Raw genomic sequence first — 16,822 nt, 5'->3', positions numbered from 1 at the left:
ACAGATCTAGCAGCTCAAAACTGGGCATCCATGAGGCGCTGTGGGCCATCAGCAGCAGCAGAATTGTATTCAAGCACAATCTGTAACCTCATGGCCTGGTATATCCCCCACTCTCATTACCATCAAGCCAGGGGATTAAACCTAGTTCAATGGGGAGTAGAGGATAGCATGCCAGGAACAGCAACAGGCACACCTAAAAATGAAGTGCCAACCTTGTGAAGCTATAACACAGGACTACATGCATGCTAAACAGCAGAAGCAGCACGGTATAGACAGAGCTGAGCAATCCCACAACCAAAGGATCTAAGCTCTGAAGTCCTGCCACATCCAGTCATGAATAGCGGTGGACAATTAAAAAGGTTAGCACCGCAGCCTCACAGCTCCAGCAACCCGGATTCAATTCTGGGTACTGCCTGTGCGGAGTTTGCAAGTTCTCCCTGTGTCTGCATGGGTTTTCGCAGGGTGCTCTGGTTTCCTCCCACCTCCAAAAGACTTGCAGGTTGATAGGTAAATTGGCCATTGTAAATTGCCCCTGGTGTAGGTAAGTGGTAGGAGAATGGTGGGGATGTGGTCGAGAATATGGGATTAATGTAGGATTAATATAAATGGGTGGTTGTTGGTTGGCACAGACTCGGTGGGCCGAAGGGCCTGTTTCAGTGCTGTATCTCTAAATAAATAAACATCCCAATCCTCAATGATGGGGGAGCCCAGCACATCAGTGCGAAAGACAAGGCTGAATCTTTTGCAACTATCTTCAGCCAAGAGGGCCAAGTGGATGATCCATCTCTGCCATCTCCAGAAGCCGTCTGCATCACAGAAGCCATCTTCAATCAATTCAATTCACTCCATGTGACATTAAGAAATGGCTGAAGGCACTGGACACAGCAAAGGCTATGTGGCCTGACAGCATCCCGGCAGTAGTGCTGAAGACTTGTGTTCCAGAACTATCCGCGCCCCTAGCCAAGCTGTTCCAGTCCAGCTACAACACTGGCATCTTGACTACACTTTCTCACAACCTGTTTCCTGTAAGGACTCTATCCCGTTCTCCCAGTTTCTCCGCCTCCGACGCATCTGTTCTGATGATGCAACCTTCCACAACAGCGCTTCCGACATGGCTTCCTTTTTCCTCAACTGAGGATTCCACCCCCCCCACTGTGCTTGACCGGGCCGTCACTGTGTCCAACCTATTTTCCGCACTTCTGCCTTCCCCTCCCTCCCAGAACCGTGACAGGGTTCCCCTTCTCCTCGCTTTTCACCCCACCAGCCTCCACAACCAAAGGATCAGCCTCCACCATTTCCAGCGTGATGCCACCACCAAACTCATCTTCCCCTTCCCTCCCGTCAGCATTCCGAGGGATTGTTCCCTCGCGACACCCTGATCCAGTCCTCCATAAACCCCAACACCTCATTCCTTTCCTACGGCACCTTGCCATGCAATCGCAGGAGGTGTAATACTTGCCCTTTTACCTCCTCTCTCCTCACCATCCAAGGCCCCAAACACTTCTTCCAGGTGAAGCAGCGATTTACTTGTACTTCCTTCAATTTAGTATACTGTATTCGTTGCTCACAATGCGATCGCCTCTACATTGAGGAGACCAAGTGCAGATTGGGTGACCGCTTTGCAGAACACCTCCGCTCAGTTCGAAAGCAGGACCCCAAACTTTCGGTTGCTTGCCATTTCAACACACACCCCTGCTCTCATGCCCACATTTCTGTCTTTGGCCTGCTCCAGTGTTTCAGTGAACATTAACGCAAGCTCAAGGAGCAGCACCTGATCTTTCAATTAGGCACTCTACAGCCTTGTGGACTCAACACTGAGTTCAATAACTTCACAGCATGACTGACTTTTTTGATATTTTTCTTTTTTTTATTATTTTATGTTATTTTGTTTTTTAACCAAGTGCCTGTTTTTCATGTAGACAGTGCTGCTCATTATTCTGCCATTAACACTCTCTCTGGACTAATGCTTTGTCTTTCACCACAAACATTAACACAATCTTTGCCTTTGTCGCAGGACAGCTTTGTTATTTAATCTCTCCTGCCCTCTGCCCTATCACACACCTTTCCTTTTGTTCTCTTCCCCACCAAACCCTATCCACTTCACTTGCTAAAAACCAAATTATTTTCTAACCTTTGCCAGTTCTGATGAAAGGTCACAGATCTGAAACGTTAACTCTGCTTCTCTCTCCACAGATGCTGCCTGACCTGCTGAGTATTTCCAGCACTTTGTTTTTATTTCAGCTTTCCAGCATCTGCAGTATTTTGCTTTTATTATACTGATATCTACCCAATAATGTGGAAAATTGCCCGGGTATGTCCAATCCATAAAAAGGTCAAATCCAATCTGGCCAATTACCACCCCATCAGTCTACTCTCAATCATCAGCAAAGTGATGGAAGGTGTCGTCGACAGTGCTATCAAGCAGCACCTACTCAGCAACAACCTGCTCACTGATGCGCAGTTTGGGTTCCGCCAGGGCCACTCAGCTCCAGATCTCATTACAGCCTTGGTCCAAACATGGACAAAATGAATTTCAGAGGTAAGGTGACAGTGACTGTACTTGACATCAAGACAGCATTTGACTGAGTGTGGCATCAAAGAGCCCTAGCAAAATTGAAATCAATGGGAATCAGGGGAGAAACTCTCCACTGGTTGGAGTCATACCGATCACAAAGGAAGATGGTTGTGGTTGTGGTTGCAGCGCCGGGACATCACTGCAGGAGTTCCTCGGGGTAGTGCCCTAGGCCCAACCATCTTCAGTTGCTTCATCAATGGCCTTCCCTCCAACATAAGGTCAGAAATGGGGATGTTCGCTGATGATTGCACAGTGTTCAGTACCATTCGAGACTCCTCAGATATTAAAGCAGTCCGTGTAGAAATGCAGCAAGACCTGGACAACATTCAGGCTTGGGCTGATATGTGGCAAGTAACATTCACGCCATACAAGTGATGATCATCTCAAACAAGAGACAATCTAACCATCTCCCCTTGACATTCAATGGCGTTACGATCGCTGAATCCCCCACTATCAACATCCTGGGGGTTGCCATTGACCAGAAACTGAAATGAACCAGCCACATAAATACTGTGGCTGCGAGAGCAGGTCAGAGACTAGGAATTCTGTGGTAACTCACCTCCTGACTCCCCAAAGCCTGCCCACCAACTACAAGGCACAAGTCAGGAGCGTGATGGAATACTCTCTACTTGTCTGGATGAGTGTGGTTCCAACAACACTCAAGAAGCTTGATACCATCCAGGACAAAGCAGCCTGCTTGATAGGCACCCCACTCATCACTTTCAACATTCACTCTCTCCACCACCAGCGCACAGTGGCAGCAGTGTGTACCATCTACAAGCTGCACTGCAGCAACTTGCCAAGCCTCCTTCGATAGCACCTTCCATACCCGTGACCTCTACCACCGAGAAGGACAAGGGCAGCAGATGCATGGGAACACCACCACCTGCAAGTTCCCCTCTAAGCCACACACCATCCTAACTTGGAACTATATCACTGTTTCTTCACTGTCGCTGGGTCAAAATCCTGGAACTCCCTTCCTAATAGCCTTGTTGATGTACCAACCCCCCCAAGGACTGCAGCGGTTCAAGGTGGCTCACCATCACCTCCTCAAGGGTAATTAGGGGTGGGCAACAAATGCTGGCTTTGCCAGCGACGCTCAAATCCATGAATGAATAAAAAAAATGTGGCTCAGTGTCAAATTTTGTTTGCTAACACCTGCTGTGAAACACCTTGGGTTGTTTTCCTACATTAAAGGTGATATACAAATAAAGGTTGTCATTTAGGATCAGTGCTGTACTTGTGCTCCCCCTTGTGGCTGTAGTGAGTGTGCAGCTAAATCTTCAGTCACAAATGCATAAGTGACTGCACCAGTCAGAGGCAATGGATCACACACAAATGAAAAGGGTCCATTCCCTGCCACCTCCTCTCCTGATGGTACTGGCTGTTGCTGGGATACAGCACGGCCAGTCTACCAGTACCTAGTCTGGATAAAAGTTTGACTTCAAATTGTCTTAATCATTTTAAGCAGCTGTTGCCTCACCTCCTGGAGAAAGGAGAGTGGTAGAACCCGTCCTCCTTGCACATTCTGAGTATCCTCAAGGCAAATGACGCAAGTCCTGGGGTGGTGCAGGTCTGGGAAATCATGGCGTATTTTTGATTCAACTTCATTCAAATCAAAAGTCCCATCTGGAAGATTCTTCACAATGCTTGAATGAACTCCAGCAACCTGAAAAAGAAGATATTACAGTGATCGGCGCAATGCTTTATTGAGCTACTTCATTGGACAGCTCTTTGAAACAGCTGGCACAAACACGATGGGCTGAATGTCCTCCTTCTGTTCTGTATTATTCTTTGATCCTAGTCCTACTGGAAATAGGAGAGGGAGGGAGCGAATCTGGAGCAAAAGGGAGACAAACAGGAAAGAGAGAGACAAAATGGAAAACGAGAAAGAAATAAAGAGTAGGGAAGCAGACAAACAATACTGATTTAATTTCAAACTTTTAATTTAATTTTCATGTGTTGTGCAGTTAGGGCATGGAACTTTAAACTGAAATAAAACCAAACAGCACTAGAGGGCAGCAACTGCACAGTAATAGGAATGTTTGAACGAAGCAGACCCAATGGAACTGCTATTCGCTGACACAATATTCTGTCACATTAGGTCTATCTATTAATTTTATTTTATGTTCCCAGTTAATTTGTCTAAAGACACTGCATGGGTCTGTTTGGGTAAATGTCACTGTGTAGCAAACTGCTGTCACTGGATCACCAGCCACAACTGGAGAAGGTGCTGCATCTACACATGAATGGGAGGCATCAGTCCAATCAAAGTAGGATTCATGGGTGTTTCAGAATTTTAATCAGTCTAAAAAACAAAACCGGACCTTCAGTCATTTGAGTTGCAGTTGAGATGCCGTAAGGAGGGGACTGTAGGTTCCACTATCTGGATGGGTAAGATAAACTGAGCTAAATGATCTTGCTCATCTGTACTCATGTCTTGCTTAGTAAAACTTTGATGAAAACAATAACACAGCAAGGGATGGCAGAAAGGCTATCTGCAGTTCCTGGAGTTCCTGCTCACTCAGCTCTAGGTCTGCAAAATTTCATTCTGGACACTGCTGTTTATGGGATCTTGCTGTACACAAATTGGCTGCCTTTTTTCCTACATTATAACAGTGACTACACTTCAAAAGTACGCAATTGGCCATAAAGCATTTTAGGATGCCCTGAGGTAGTGAAAGGTGCTATACAAGTGCAAAATCTTTCTCTCACAAGGTTTAATGTCTCATCCAAAAAACACTCCCTCAGTGCTGCACTGGAGTGTCAGCCTGGATTATGTGCTCTGATCTCCATAGTGGAACTTAGCCAATGACCATCTTGCTCAAGAGGGCGGTACCGCTGAGCCACTGATAATTCTTTGGGCTCGACTGAGAAGATAATCAAAATTCTACAACACAGTCTCTGTCTGTCAGAACTTCAAAGTTACTGTAGGGGGCAGTTACAGGGACTGAATATTAGCTGTGAGGATGTAGAGGTGCAAATTTGGAACAAAGTCCTGTAGTCTGCAGAAAGGTGGCTGGTGGGGGAGTTTGGGGCAGAGATACAAAGTTGGGCAGACCAGGGGGAGCTTTACTTTGTATCTCGGAGTGACGATGCTGACACTGGACAGAAAAGCAATGTTCCATTTCCCAGCATCTCCACCATATCTATGAGCAGAAAAATCCATTAAGATAAACCTCAAGTCAAAAAAAGTAACAGTGGCTGACTGTGCTAATTGTGGGATAGTTGGGTGCAACTTAAATAAAACAAAAGTGAGGCTCCTTAGGAGACTGTGGTAGAGCATTCCTTCTCCTCTCACTGTGACAGGGGGGGTTAAGGGATTATGAACAGCCATTGTTAGAAGCTGAGCTATACTGAATTTTAGCTAATACATGGGACTTTTTTTTTATATATAAAAGGTATTTTTGATGGTTAGTAGGTTTTTCTACTTGGCAATTAGCACTGCAAATATACAGAACTGATGTTAGATGCGTTAGGTTTCAAAAACCCATGTGCTAACCATGTCAAAAGCTGAGAAGGCCCAGCAGTACTCAGCCTCAGCATGTTTAAATTTGACTTCCTGTAATACAGGATCGAGCATTTTACCTCCCCCAACCTACGCCAAACACAAATTTAGATAATGAGGTTTACCATAGAACACAGAGACAGGGACATACTGTGCTGTTTACTGACAGGTTTAATCAAGAGGAAACACTCAAGTGTCACTTTCTCGCATGCTCTGGCCCCTAACGCAAGGTGCGGAATGAGCTGCTGTACCTGAGCAACACCTCCCTGTTCATAGAGATGGATGTGCGCCTGATCACCGACTATCAGTTCAGCTCCCCTCTCCCGGCAATGACACATGACTGCAAAGAAGAGAAATACAGTCATTATTTAAACTGTGAGATTTCCCAGTAAATGTCATCTCATGGGATCCAGTTAAACTGATGTTCCTTTTTAAACAAAAGTTTGGAAATATATTGCCTCTCCAGTTGGACAGCCAGTCCCAGGGTGGCTCCCTCTAAATATGAACCATATTTACTGTAACAGCCACAGTTAAAGGAGCTGCCTTGTCCAGTTATGGGAAGTGATTTGACCATCAGGAATTGACGTCAAGGGAGCTTAATGACAATACATGTCACTCCAAAAGTTACATTCTCTCCCTCGTGTATGTGTCTCCGGTTACCTTCAATCAGCTGAGACCACAACATGGAAATCTTCATTTTTAAGGAGGAATTAAAAATGCCTTTGCCTGAGAAAGATATTTGGCCTGGAGTGCGGGGGACGGGGTAGAGTGCCACCATCCTCAACCTCCCCATCTGAGAGGGCCCCCATGTGTTACTGATGGCCAGCTACAGCACTGAGTGAATTAGAATTAAAATGTTTGCATAGAAATTTATTTATCACTAAGCGCGAGGGAGTCGTGCGTCAAGCAGGAGGTACAAGGACTGCAGCATTTCAGAAAGCCCACCATCACCTTCTCAGGGCAATGAGGGCTAGGCAATAACAGTAGCTTTGCCAGTGATGTCCGCATCCCGAGAATGAATAAGAAAAGGTTATTTATAAGAGGCATTTCTGGGTTACCGTACAATCTGAAATTTTCCTTGTTGATGAGTGTTGCAAAACAGAAACTGACTCTCTCAGGAACATGGTGACTCCTTCTTTCTAAATCTGATATTTACCCAGATAATGTTGCTACAAGACCATGCAGAATACTTAACCTCCTACACAAACCCTGTTGATTTATTCAACACGATACTACATGCACTTCAGTCTTTGTAAAGTTGGGACACTGCAAAACGCAAGCAGATATCAGATGATTTTCTTACTAGGAAATCTAGTTGCTGCTAGGAGTTGTAAAATCTTGTTTATTTACGCAATAGCTGCAAAGACTAGGCACAGATGACACTCCCAAGAGTAAACTTGTTCCAACAAGTTCAGTCATCTTACACTGTAGGATGCCTCTACACTTCGGGAAACTACAGCACATGGAGGTAATACATGTCCCAGATTCTTCTTCACGTAATCATTCTCCTTTTTTATATTCATCCTAGGGATGTGAGCATCATTGGCAAGGCCAGCATTTATTGCCCATCCCTAAATGCCCTTGAGAAGCTGGTGAGCCACCTTCTTGAACCGCTGCAGTCCATGTGGTGTAGGTACACCCACAATGTTTTTTTCTGTAGCGGTTTGATACAACTGAGTGGCTTGCTAGGCCATTTCAGAAGGCAGTTAAGAGCCAACCACATTGCTATGGATCTGGAGTCACATGTAGGCCAGCTGGGGTAAGGATGACAGATTTCCTTCCCTGAAGGGGATTAGTGAACCAGATGAGTTTTTCTGGCAATCTGGTAGTTTTATGATCATTATTAATGAGACTAGCATTTTATTCCAGCTTTATTAATTAATTGAATTTAAATTCCAACTGCCATGGTGGGATTTGAACTCATGTCTCTGCAGCATAGTCAGGGTGTCTGGAATTCCTCATAACATTACCACTATGCTATCGGCCCCCTTCTGTCACAACAACTTGATGCAATATTTCAGATGCAATTAAGTTATAGATTAAGTGGGTATTAATAAATCAGTCATCCTGCTGCACAGCTGTTAACTATTTCATCACCCAACTTCACCCCTGTCTCAGCTCATTTGCTGCTGAAACTCTCATTCATGCCTTCGTTACCTCTAGACTTGACTATTCCAACACACCCCTGGCTGATATTCCATATTCTACTCTCTGCAAACTTCAGGTCATCCAAACTCTGCTGCCTGTGTCTCAACTCGCACCAAGTTCCATTTCCTATCACCCCTGTGCACGCTGACCTACACTGGCTCCCGGTCAAGCAACATATTGATTTTAAATTCTCATCCTTGTTTTCAAATCCCTCCATGGCCTTCACCCCTCCCTATCTCTATAATCTTCTCCAGCAGCAAAACACTCCGAGATATCTTCACTCCTCTAATTCTGGCTTCTTGTGAATCCCTGATTTTAATCGCTCCACCACTGGTGGCTGCACCTTCAGTTGCCCTGTTCCCAAGCTCTGGAATGCCTACACTTAAACTAAATAGTTGGGGGGAGGGTTCAGTTGCATGGAAAATTAGGAAGTCAAAGTTAAAGGAGAAGGTAGGAGTGCAGGTTAGTGATGAGGCTGATTGTTACCAGAAAACAAAAGGAAGGAACAGAATGTGTGAACGTCATATTGCACCAAGAAATCGTACAAGAGTAGGGAAATTTGATAATAGAACAAACTTAAAGGCTTTGTATCTGAATGCATGAAGCATTCGGAATAAAATAAATGAGTTAACAGCACAAATAGAGACGAATGGGTATGATTTAGTGGCGATTACTGAGACGTGGTTGCAGGGAAACCAGGTTTGGGAATTGAATATCCAAGGGTACTCAGTATTTCAGAAGGATAGGCAGGAAGGAAAAGGAGGCGGTGTAACTTTTTTAGTAAAGGAAGAGATCAGTGCTGTAGTGAGAAATGATATAGGCACTGGAGATCAAGGCATAGAATCAGTCTGGGTAGAAATAAGAAATAGCAAGGGAAAGAGGTCCCTGGTAGGAATAATCTATAGGTCCCCAAACAGTAGTTCCGCAGCAGGGCACAGTATAAACCAGGAAATACTGGGGGCTTGTAAGAAAGGTACGGCAATAATCATGGGTGATTTTAATATGCACATAGGCTGGATAAATCAAATTGGCATAGGCAGCCTTGAGGGAGAGTTCATTGAATGTATTAGAGATTGTTTTTTGGAGCAATATGTTGTGGAACCAACCAGGGAGCAGGCTATTCTAGATTTGGTATTGTGTAATGAGGTGGAATTGATTAATGATCTCATAGTTAAGGATCCTCTAGGGAAGAGTGATCATAGCATGCTAGAATTTCAAATTCAGTTTGAGGGCGAGAACCTGGAGTCCCACACTAGCGTTCTGGGTTTAAACAAAGATAATTACATAGACATGAGGGCAGATTTGGCCCTAGTGGACTGGGCAGGAAGACTAAAAGGTAAGACAGTTGATGAGCAGTGGCAGATGTTTAAGGAGATATTCAATTCCTCCCAACTAAAATATATTCCAGAGAGAAGAAAGATTCTAAGAGGGGGAAAAAACATCCATGGCTGAGCAAGGAAGTTAAGGATAACATAAAGACAAAAACTACGGCATACCATATTGCAAAGGCCAGTGGCAGGCTGGAAGATTGGGAAACTTTTAAAGATCAACTAAGGGTTACTAAAAAAGTAATAAAAAGAGCAAAGGTAAATTATGAAAGAAAACTAGTGCAAAGTATAAAAACGGCTAACAAAAGCTTCTATAAGTATATAAAAGGGAAGAGAATAGCTAAAGTGAATGTTGGTTCTTTGGAGGATGAGACAGGGGAGTTAATAGAGGGGAACACAGAAATGGCAGAGATACTAAATCAGTATTTTGCCTCAGTTTTCTCGGTGGAAGACACTAGTACCATCCCAATAGAAACAGGTAATGCAGAGGTTACAGAAAGGGAGGAACTCAGAACAATCATCATCATCACTAGGGAAAAAGTACTGAGAAAACTATTGGGATTGAAGGCAGACAAGTCCCCAAGGCCTGATGGCCTACATCCTAGGGTCTTAAAGGAAGTGGCAGCAGAGATAGTGGATCCATTGGTTATAATATTCTAAAATCCCCTGGATGCGGGCAAGGTTCCAGTGGATTGGAAAAAAGCTAACATAACGCCCTTATTCAAAAAGGGAGGGAGGCAGAAAGTAGGAAACTATAGATCAGTTATTTTAACACCTGTCATTGGGAAATTGTTAGAATCCATTATTAAGGAAGTAATAACAAGACATTTAGAAAGTCAAAACGCAATCCATCAGAGTCAGCATGGTTTTATGAAGGGTAAATCGTGTTTGACTAATTTGCAAGAGTTCTTCGAAGCTGTAACAAGCAAAGTGGATAAAGGGGATCCTGTAGATGTAGTATATCTGGACTTCCAGCAGGCATTTGATAAGGTGCCGCACAAAAGTTTAATACACAAGGTAAGATCACATGGGGTTAGGGACAAATTATTAGCTTGGACAGAGGATTGGCTAACCAACAGAAAACAGAGAGTCAGGATAAATGGGTCTTTTTTTGGCTGGCAAGATGTAACTAGTGGGGTGCCACAGGGTTCGGTCCTCGGGCCCCAACTATTTACAATCTATATTAATGACTTGAATGCAGGGATAGAAGGTACTATAGCCACATTTGCAGATGACACAAAAATAGGTGAGATAGTAAGTTGCAATAAAGAAATAAGAAATTACAAATGGATATGGATAGGTTAGGTAAATGGGCCAAAATTTGGCAGATGGAGTTTACTGTGGATAATTGTGAGATTATCCATTTTGGTCGGAAGAATAGAAAGGCAAATTATTATCTAACTGGAGAGAACCTTCAGAGTGCTTCGGTGCAGAGGGATCTGGGTGTCCTCGTGCATGATTCGCTGAAAACTAGTATGCAGGTACAGCAGGTAATAAGGAAGGCAAATGGAATTTTGGCATTTATTGCTAAAGGAATAGAATATAAAAGTAGGGAAGTGTTGCTGCAACTGTACAAGGCATTAGTGAAACCGCACCTGGAATATCGCGTACAGTTTTGGTCCCCTTACATGAGGAGGGGTGTAGTTGCACTGGAGGCAGTTCGGAGGAGGTTCACTAGATTGATTCCAAAAATGAGGGGTTTGTCTTATGAAGAGAGATTGAGCAGTTTAGGCCTTTACTCTCTAGAGTTTAGAAGAATGAGGAGATCTAATTGAGGTACATAAGATTTAGATTTTTTAGATTTAGATATACAGCACTGAAACAGGCCCTTCGGTCCACTGAGTCTGTGCCGACCATTAACCACCCATTTCTACTAATCCTACACTAATCCCATATTCCTACCACATCCTCACCTGTCTCTAGATTCCCCGACCACCTACCTATACTAGGGGCAATTTATAATGGCCAATTTACCTATCAACCTGCAAGTCTTTTGGCTGTGGGAAGAAACCGGAGCACCCGGAGGAAACCCACGCAGACACAGAGAGAACTTGAAAACTCCACACAGGCAGTACCCAGAATTGAACCCGGGTCGCTGCAGCTGTGAGGCTGCAGTGCTAACCTCTGCGCCACTGTGCCGCCCCAGATGATTAAGGGGACTGACAAAGTAGATGTAGAGAGGACAATCTTGTGGGGCAATCTAGTTGCTCTCCTGTTATGTGACCCCCCACACAAACCTCTCAATGGTGTTCACTCTTATATTCACAACCCAGCCATATTCTCTGTCAGAAGCCTCGAGAAAGTGGTGATCAGGAGAATTTGCAGATCACTTCTAAGATGTATGGTTTGTATTCCCTCGCGTATAGAAGATTAAGGGGTGATCTATTGAGTGATTTATCATTTAACCCGATAAAATAATTCAATAGGATAGATAAAGCGAAACTATTTTCTTTGGTGGGGTAATCCAGAACTCGGGGGCATAATCTTAAAATCAGAATCAGACCATTTAGCAAGCACTTTCTCAGCTAAAGGGCTGTGGAAATCTGGAACTCTCTTCCCGCAAAAGGCTGTGAATGCAGAGTCAGCTGAATCGTGAAGACTGAGGTCGATAAATTTTGTTAGGTGAGATAAGGTTTTAGATGGTGGGGGGGCTGAGACAAAGCTGCCTAAGCTTGTAGGTGACACCAATTGAAGGGTGGGGGTTGAGATGAGCATTAACACTAGCATGGATTGCGATGAATGAGATGCTTCTCTGCTGTTTATCCCATGTCATCCTATTGTTACGATCAGGTGAGAAAGAGGTCTAGGGTTCCCTGTCAGCCTTCACCTGGTCTTACCACAACAGGGTTTAAGTTTTAAACACACCATGTTTTGAGACCCCCCTTGGTCACTGCTGTCCAAATATAAGGCAAAGAAACCAGCACAAACAGGTTTTCTTAGGTTCAAAGAAGAAAGGTTGAAATTTATTAAACTGAAACTCTCATTCAGTTAACACCTACAGATACACGACCCGCCCATGCTGGCATGCATATGCGATACCCACATGCAGATAGAGACAGAACAGAGCAGAAGAAATAAAGTGGAAAAGTTTGAGGCAATCTCTGAAGAGGGTTTTTGTTACGGATGTTCGAGCTCACTGTAGAGTCCTTGATTGTAGGTAGATCTTGCTTTTCGTTGGGGCCCAATATTCTTCTTAAATCTTGTTCGCTGTAGGCGACATTTCTCTCTTGGGGTTCATGTGTCTTCAGTGGATTTGGAGTTCCATGAGAAAGAGATGGAAGCAGATAGGAGAGGCTGTGGCGAGCCAGCCAGGAGAGGTCTTTTCAGTCCAGGAGCAAACAGACACTCTGAGTTCAAACTGTACAATTTAGAAAAATCCAGGTTGCCAAGCAGGTTAGTCATATGACTAGCTGGTCTGACCACGTCTTGGCTTTGTGGGTAGTATCATCTTAGTAGGGTCTGGAATGCGCTTCCCTGCCTTCAATGTCTGGTGCTCAAAGTCCATTGTGTGTTAAACAGATAAGGGAAGTAACCTCTCTTGTCCCTACTGGTAAATGTCTTCCAGCTAAGTGTCTGGCAGCCCTTGTAACAGGCCTTCTCTTCTTCCCAGCAACAATTTGAAATTTAATGTCCATATGGTGATGTTAATATGCCTCGTTCTTGGCAGGTGCGGGCCTAGCATGACACTATGCAAGTTGGGATGGTGAGGGGCAGATGGCATTCACTATGGACAAATGGAAAGGAATGACTGTAGGAAGAGAAGTAAACAGTGGGAATGTAAACTAAATAACTTCATAGATAAGAGAGGGATCTGAGGGGATTGGTGGGCAACTCATAGAAGCCACAGCACTGCGCAAAGCTAGACAGATTTTGGGATGTGTAGCCAGTGGGATGATGCACACATTGCAGGAGGTAATAGAGGATCTGTACAATGGTTGCCCATATTACAGGCCAGCATTAGAGACAGTGCAGAAAAGGGAAACCAAACTGATATCTATCTTCAAACATTGAAGCTTTGAGAAGAGGTTGAACAGGATTGGATTGCTTACTCTAGAGAAGAAGATTAATCAACTATTGAAGATCCTGAAGGAAGAGATAAACCAAACACAGATAATATGTTTGAGACTGCAACAAATTCTAGAATTGGGGACAGGTTCAAGTTCAGACGAGGGAAGGTCTGCAGGGCAGATAGTTTGCAACAAATTGAGAGGGAACTGGAATGATATTTGAGGCAGTGGGAAGTTAAGAGGTATCAGTTTTTGAGAGTGGCCTGATGCACTGCAGTCTTTCCTGGTCCCGCATGTTTCGAACAATGGCTCAGTCCTTCCTAGGGTATATTCTCACAGTACTACAGCATTGCTGGAGAACCATGGAATTAATTATATTAGACTTTCTTAATTTAATTTTATAAGTAATAGCATTCCAGAATACATATTGTCCAGTATTATATGGTGACCAACCAACTACCTTGTGACAACTACACCTGCAGTATTTCCAAAACACACCAGAAATTGGACAGAACAAGTGCGGCATTATCAGAGAATGAATGGGGATACAAACAGCTGAGCAAACACAGCTTCAAAAGATTTCACCACTCCTTGGATCATTGCACAAAGGCCACTCAACCCACACAGAAAAAATAGAGAGGCAGAAGTAGTAGGCACTCTACACAGTCTCACTGCATTGATTACAGAACAGAATGTCTGGAGAAAAGAATCAAGGTTTCTTTAATTCTTCCAGTGAAGTAGAAACTATAAATAGCCATTAAACTTGCGTGATTAGACCTTGATACCTGTCGTGAACACTGTCAGGTTATACAAAGGAGCATGAAAACCAGTTTATTGTCTGATGCTAAATCTGTGCATGTAGCTTTGAGATAAAACATGACAACTTTACCACAATCTTTCATATTTAATATCTTCAATATGCAAGTGTGGTAGTAATTAGCATGGCCTGGTTATGAGACAGGATTTTGATTTTTGGCATCTTTTCCCTGGAGATCCTTTATATGAAGTTTTCTATTGCATTTCTAATACAATATCTACACAATCAGGACTTTCCATATATAGTGTACTGCTATTTTACTCACAGGGCGTGACCAACTATGCACTTAATTCCACCTCTTTCAACTCAATTCCTATTTCTAGATTACAACTTCACTTACTCAGACAGGCAACTACAAAGTATTGTCCTTAACTGGGTCCCCATTCCAAATGTAGCTCCCTGCACCTGTGTCATGAGTGTCCTATTCATTGTTGTATATTTTCACCATTATAACTTCTCAAGATTATGGATTTTCACTCATTTAAGAATTAGAAAATAAAGCTTCAAACTCTCATTGTACACATCACATTGCTTCATTTAGTCTCTCTGATCCTCCTGTTCTGCCTTGCTGTCCTTTCTCTGCTTTCTCTATTCTTTTCTTGGCTTCATAATTTCCCCTGCATCATTCTGAGCAACTTTGCATTTATATAGCGCCTTTTAACTTAATAAAATAAAGTGTCCCAAAGTGCTTTACAGGAGCTTTAGGGAACAAAATGTGACACTGAGCCATTAGCCATGAGATATTAGACTAGGTGACCAAAGGCTTGGGCAAAGAGGAAGGATTTAAGGAGCATCTTAAAGGAGCAGAGAGAGGTAGATATGAGGAGATATAAAGGGAAGGCCCAGCAGCTGAAAGCATTCCCCATTTAGTTCCTAATGGCAATTGGCAGTCAATGTAATTTTCATATCTACCAACAATTGAACCAAATGATTTGCTAGCAAAAGCTTTACTCTGAGTAAAACATGGTGCAGTGAGTCACTCCACCTTGTGTAAATTTAATATGCATCACTGACATGAATTTGTACTTGTAGAACAGACTAATGAGACAAAGAGACTCATAAATCTAAGCTCACGATTACTAACCAGGCATTTTGTGAGCCAGACATTAGAAGCTCAGGGGCCATGTATAAAGTTTAACTTCAACTTCCCCACAATTTGCACATATTTCAGGTTGCTGATACAATAAACCTTGGTATTCTGATTTAGGATTGATCCACACATGAGGCACAAGCTCTCAAAACAGCCCTTTCCAAACTTGCAAGCCCACAAACCAGCAAAGTGCAAATAGAGCTGAGTTACCTGGACCGAGAGGAGGGGAGGAGGGGGAGGGAGGGAGAGGTGATGGGGAAGGAGGAGGGAGAGGTGAGGGGGATGGGGGTAGGGGGAAGGAAAGGGGAGGGGGAAAACTGAAGGGGAGAAGGGAGAGAGGTGGGGGAAAGGGGAGGTGTGGGCAGAGGGGGGATAGAGGTGAGGGGGAGATGGAGGTGGGGAGAGGAGGGGGAGAGGGGTGTTAGCAGAGAGAAGGGTATGGGCAGAGGGGAGGAGGGGGAGAGGGAAAGGGGAAGAAGTGGGGAGTGGGTAAGAGAGGGGGGGGGAAGGGCTTGGGGAGGGAAGGGGCAGACGGGACAGGGCAAAAGTAGGGGAAGAAAGGGAGAAGGAGGTGGGTAAGGAGGAGGGAAGGAGGGGGAGTGAGGGTGGAGGTGAGGGTGGAGGTGGGGGAAGAGAGGTGGGGAGGGTGGGGAATGGGGTAAGGAGTAAGGTAAGGGGGAAGGGGCTGAAGGTGAGGGAGAAGGGGCAAAAGGCAAGGGGGGAGGGGTAGGTGTGGCAACAGGAGGGAAGGGGATAACAGGAGGAGACTGGTGGGGTGAGGGTGAGAGAAGTGGTGGAAGGGGAGAGAGGTGGGTGAGGGGTAAGCTGTGGAGAGGGGGAGAGAAGGAGCAGGGTGGGGAGGAGGCAAAGGGGAGGAGAGGGAGAGGGGAGGGGAGGACAAGGGAAGAGGGATGGAGAGGCATGAATGGGGGAAAAGGAAGGGGCGGGGAGGGGTAAGAGATGGAAGAGGAGCAGAAAAGGAGAGGGTGAGGGGAGAGCTGTCAGGGTGGAGAAGGGGAGGAAAGGGGGCGGAGAGGGAGTTGAGAGGGGAAGTAAGGGGGGAGGGGTGTAGGCAAGCTTGTAAAGCTGTGTTTTATGTCACCTTTGACTTATGTTGCAGCTGGTGGTGGTTCACATGATGGAAATAATATGGTAAAAACACTACCCAAAGGTCCTCAAGAACTGAACAATGGCATAAACATCTTCACAATACTGCAGAAACAGGCAATGGTTAATGACTGCAGAGTAAGATTTACTGCACTGATTTTTTTTTAGCAAACGAGGTAAGTCCATTCTATGAGAATGGGGCTCATACTTGCACAAAATGTCATTCAGTGCTTGGAAGACTG

The 16,822-nt window shown here is 44.4% G+C and overlaps 1 protein-coding gene across 7 annotated transcripts in view; it reads right to left on the bottom strand.

The window, feature by feature from the left end:
• tha1 (threonine aldolase 1) overlaps window positions 1-16,822 on the bottom strand; it is a 111,675-nt gene that overhangs the window by 31,938 nt on the left and 62,915 nt on the right. For all 7 annotated transcript variants that reach the window (XM_068058362.1, XM_068058363.1, XM_068058361.1 and 4 more), the window contains 2 exons: window positions 6,335-6,423; window positions 4,059-4,244 (listed from right to left, as the gene is read on the bottom strand). In XM_068058362.1, coding sequence (XP_067914463.1) covers window positions 4,059-4,244; window positions 6,335-6,423 — 275 coding nt within the window. The remainder of the gene's footprint in view (window positions 1-4,058; window positions 4,245-6,334; window positions 6,424-16,822) is intronic.

Source organism: Heterodontus francisci, chromosome 26 (genome assembly GCF_036365525.1).
Source record: "Heterodontus francisci isolate sHetFra1 chromosome 26, sHetFra1.hap1, whole genome shotgun sequence".
Taxonomy (NCBI): domain Eukaryota; kingdom Metazoa; phylum Chordata; class Chondrichthyes; order Heterodontiformes; family Heterodontidae; genus Heterodontus; species Heterodontus francisci.
Note: the sequence above shows the minus strand (reverse complement) of the source record. Positions and strands in the feature narration are given on the sequence as shown.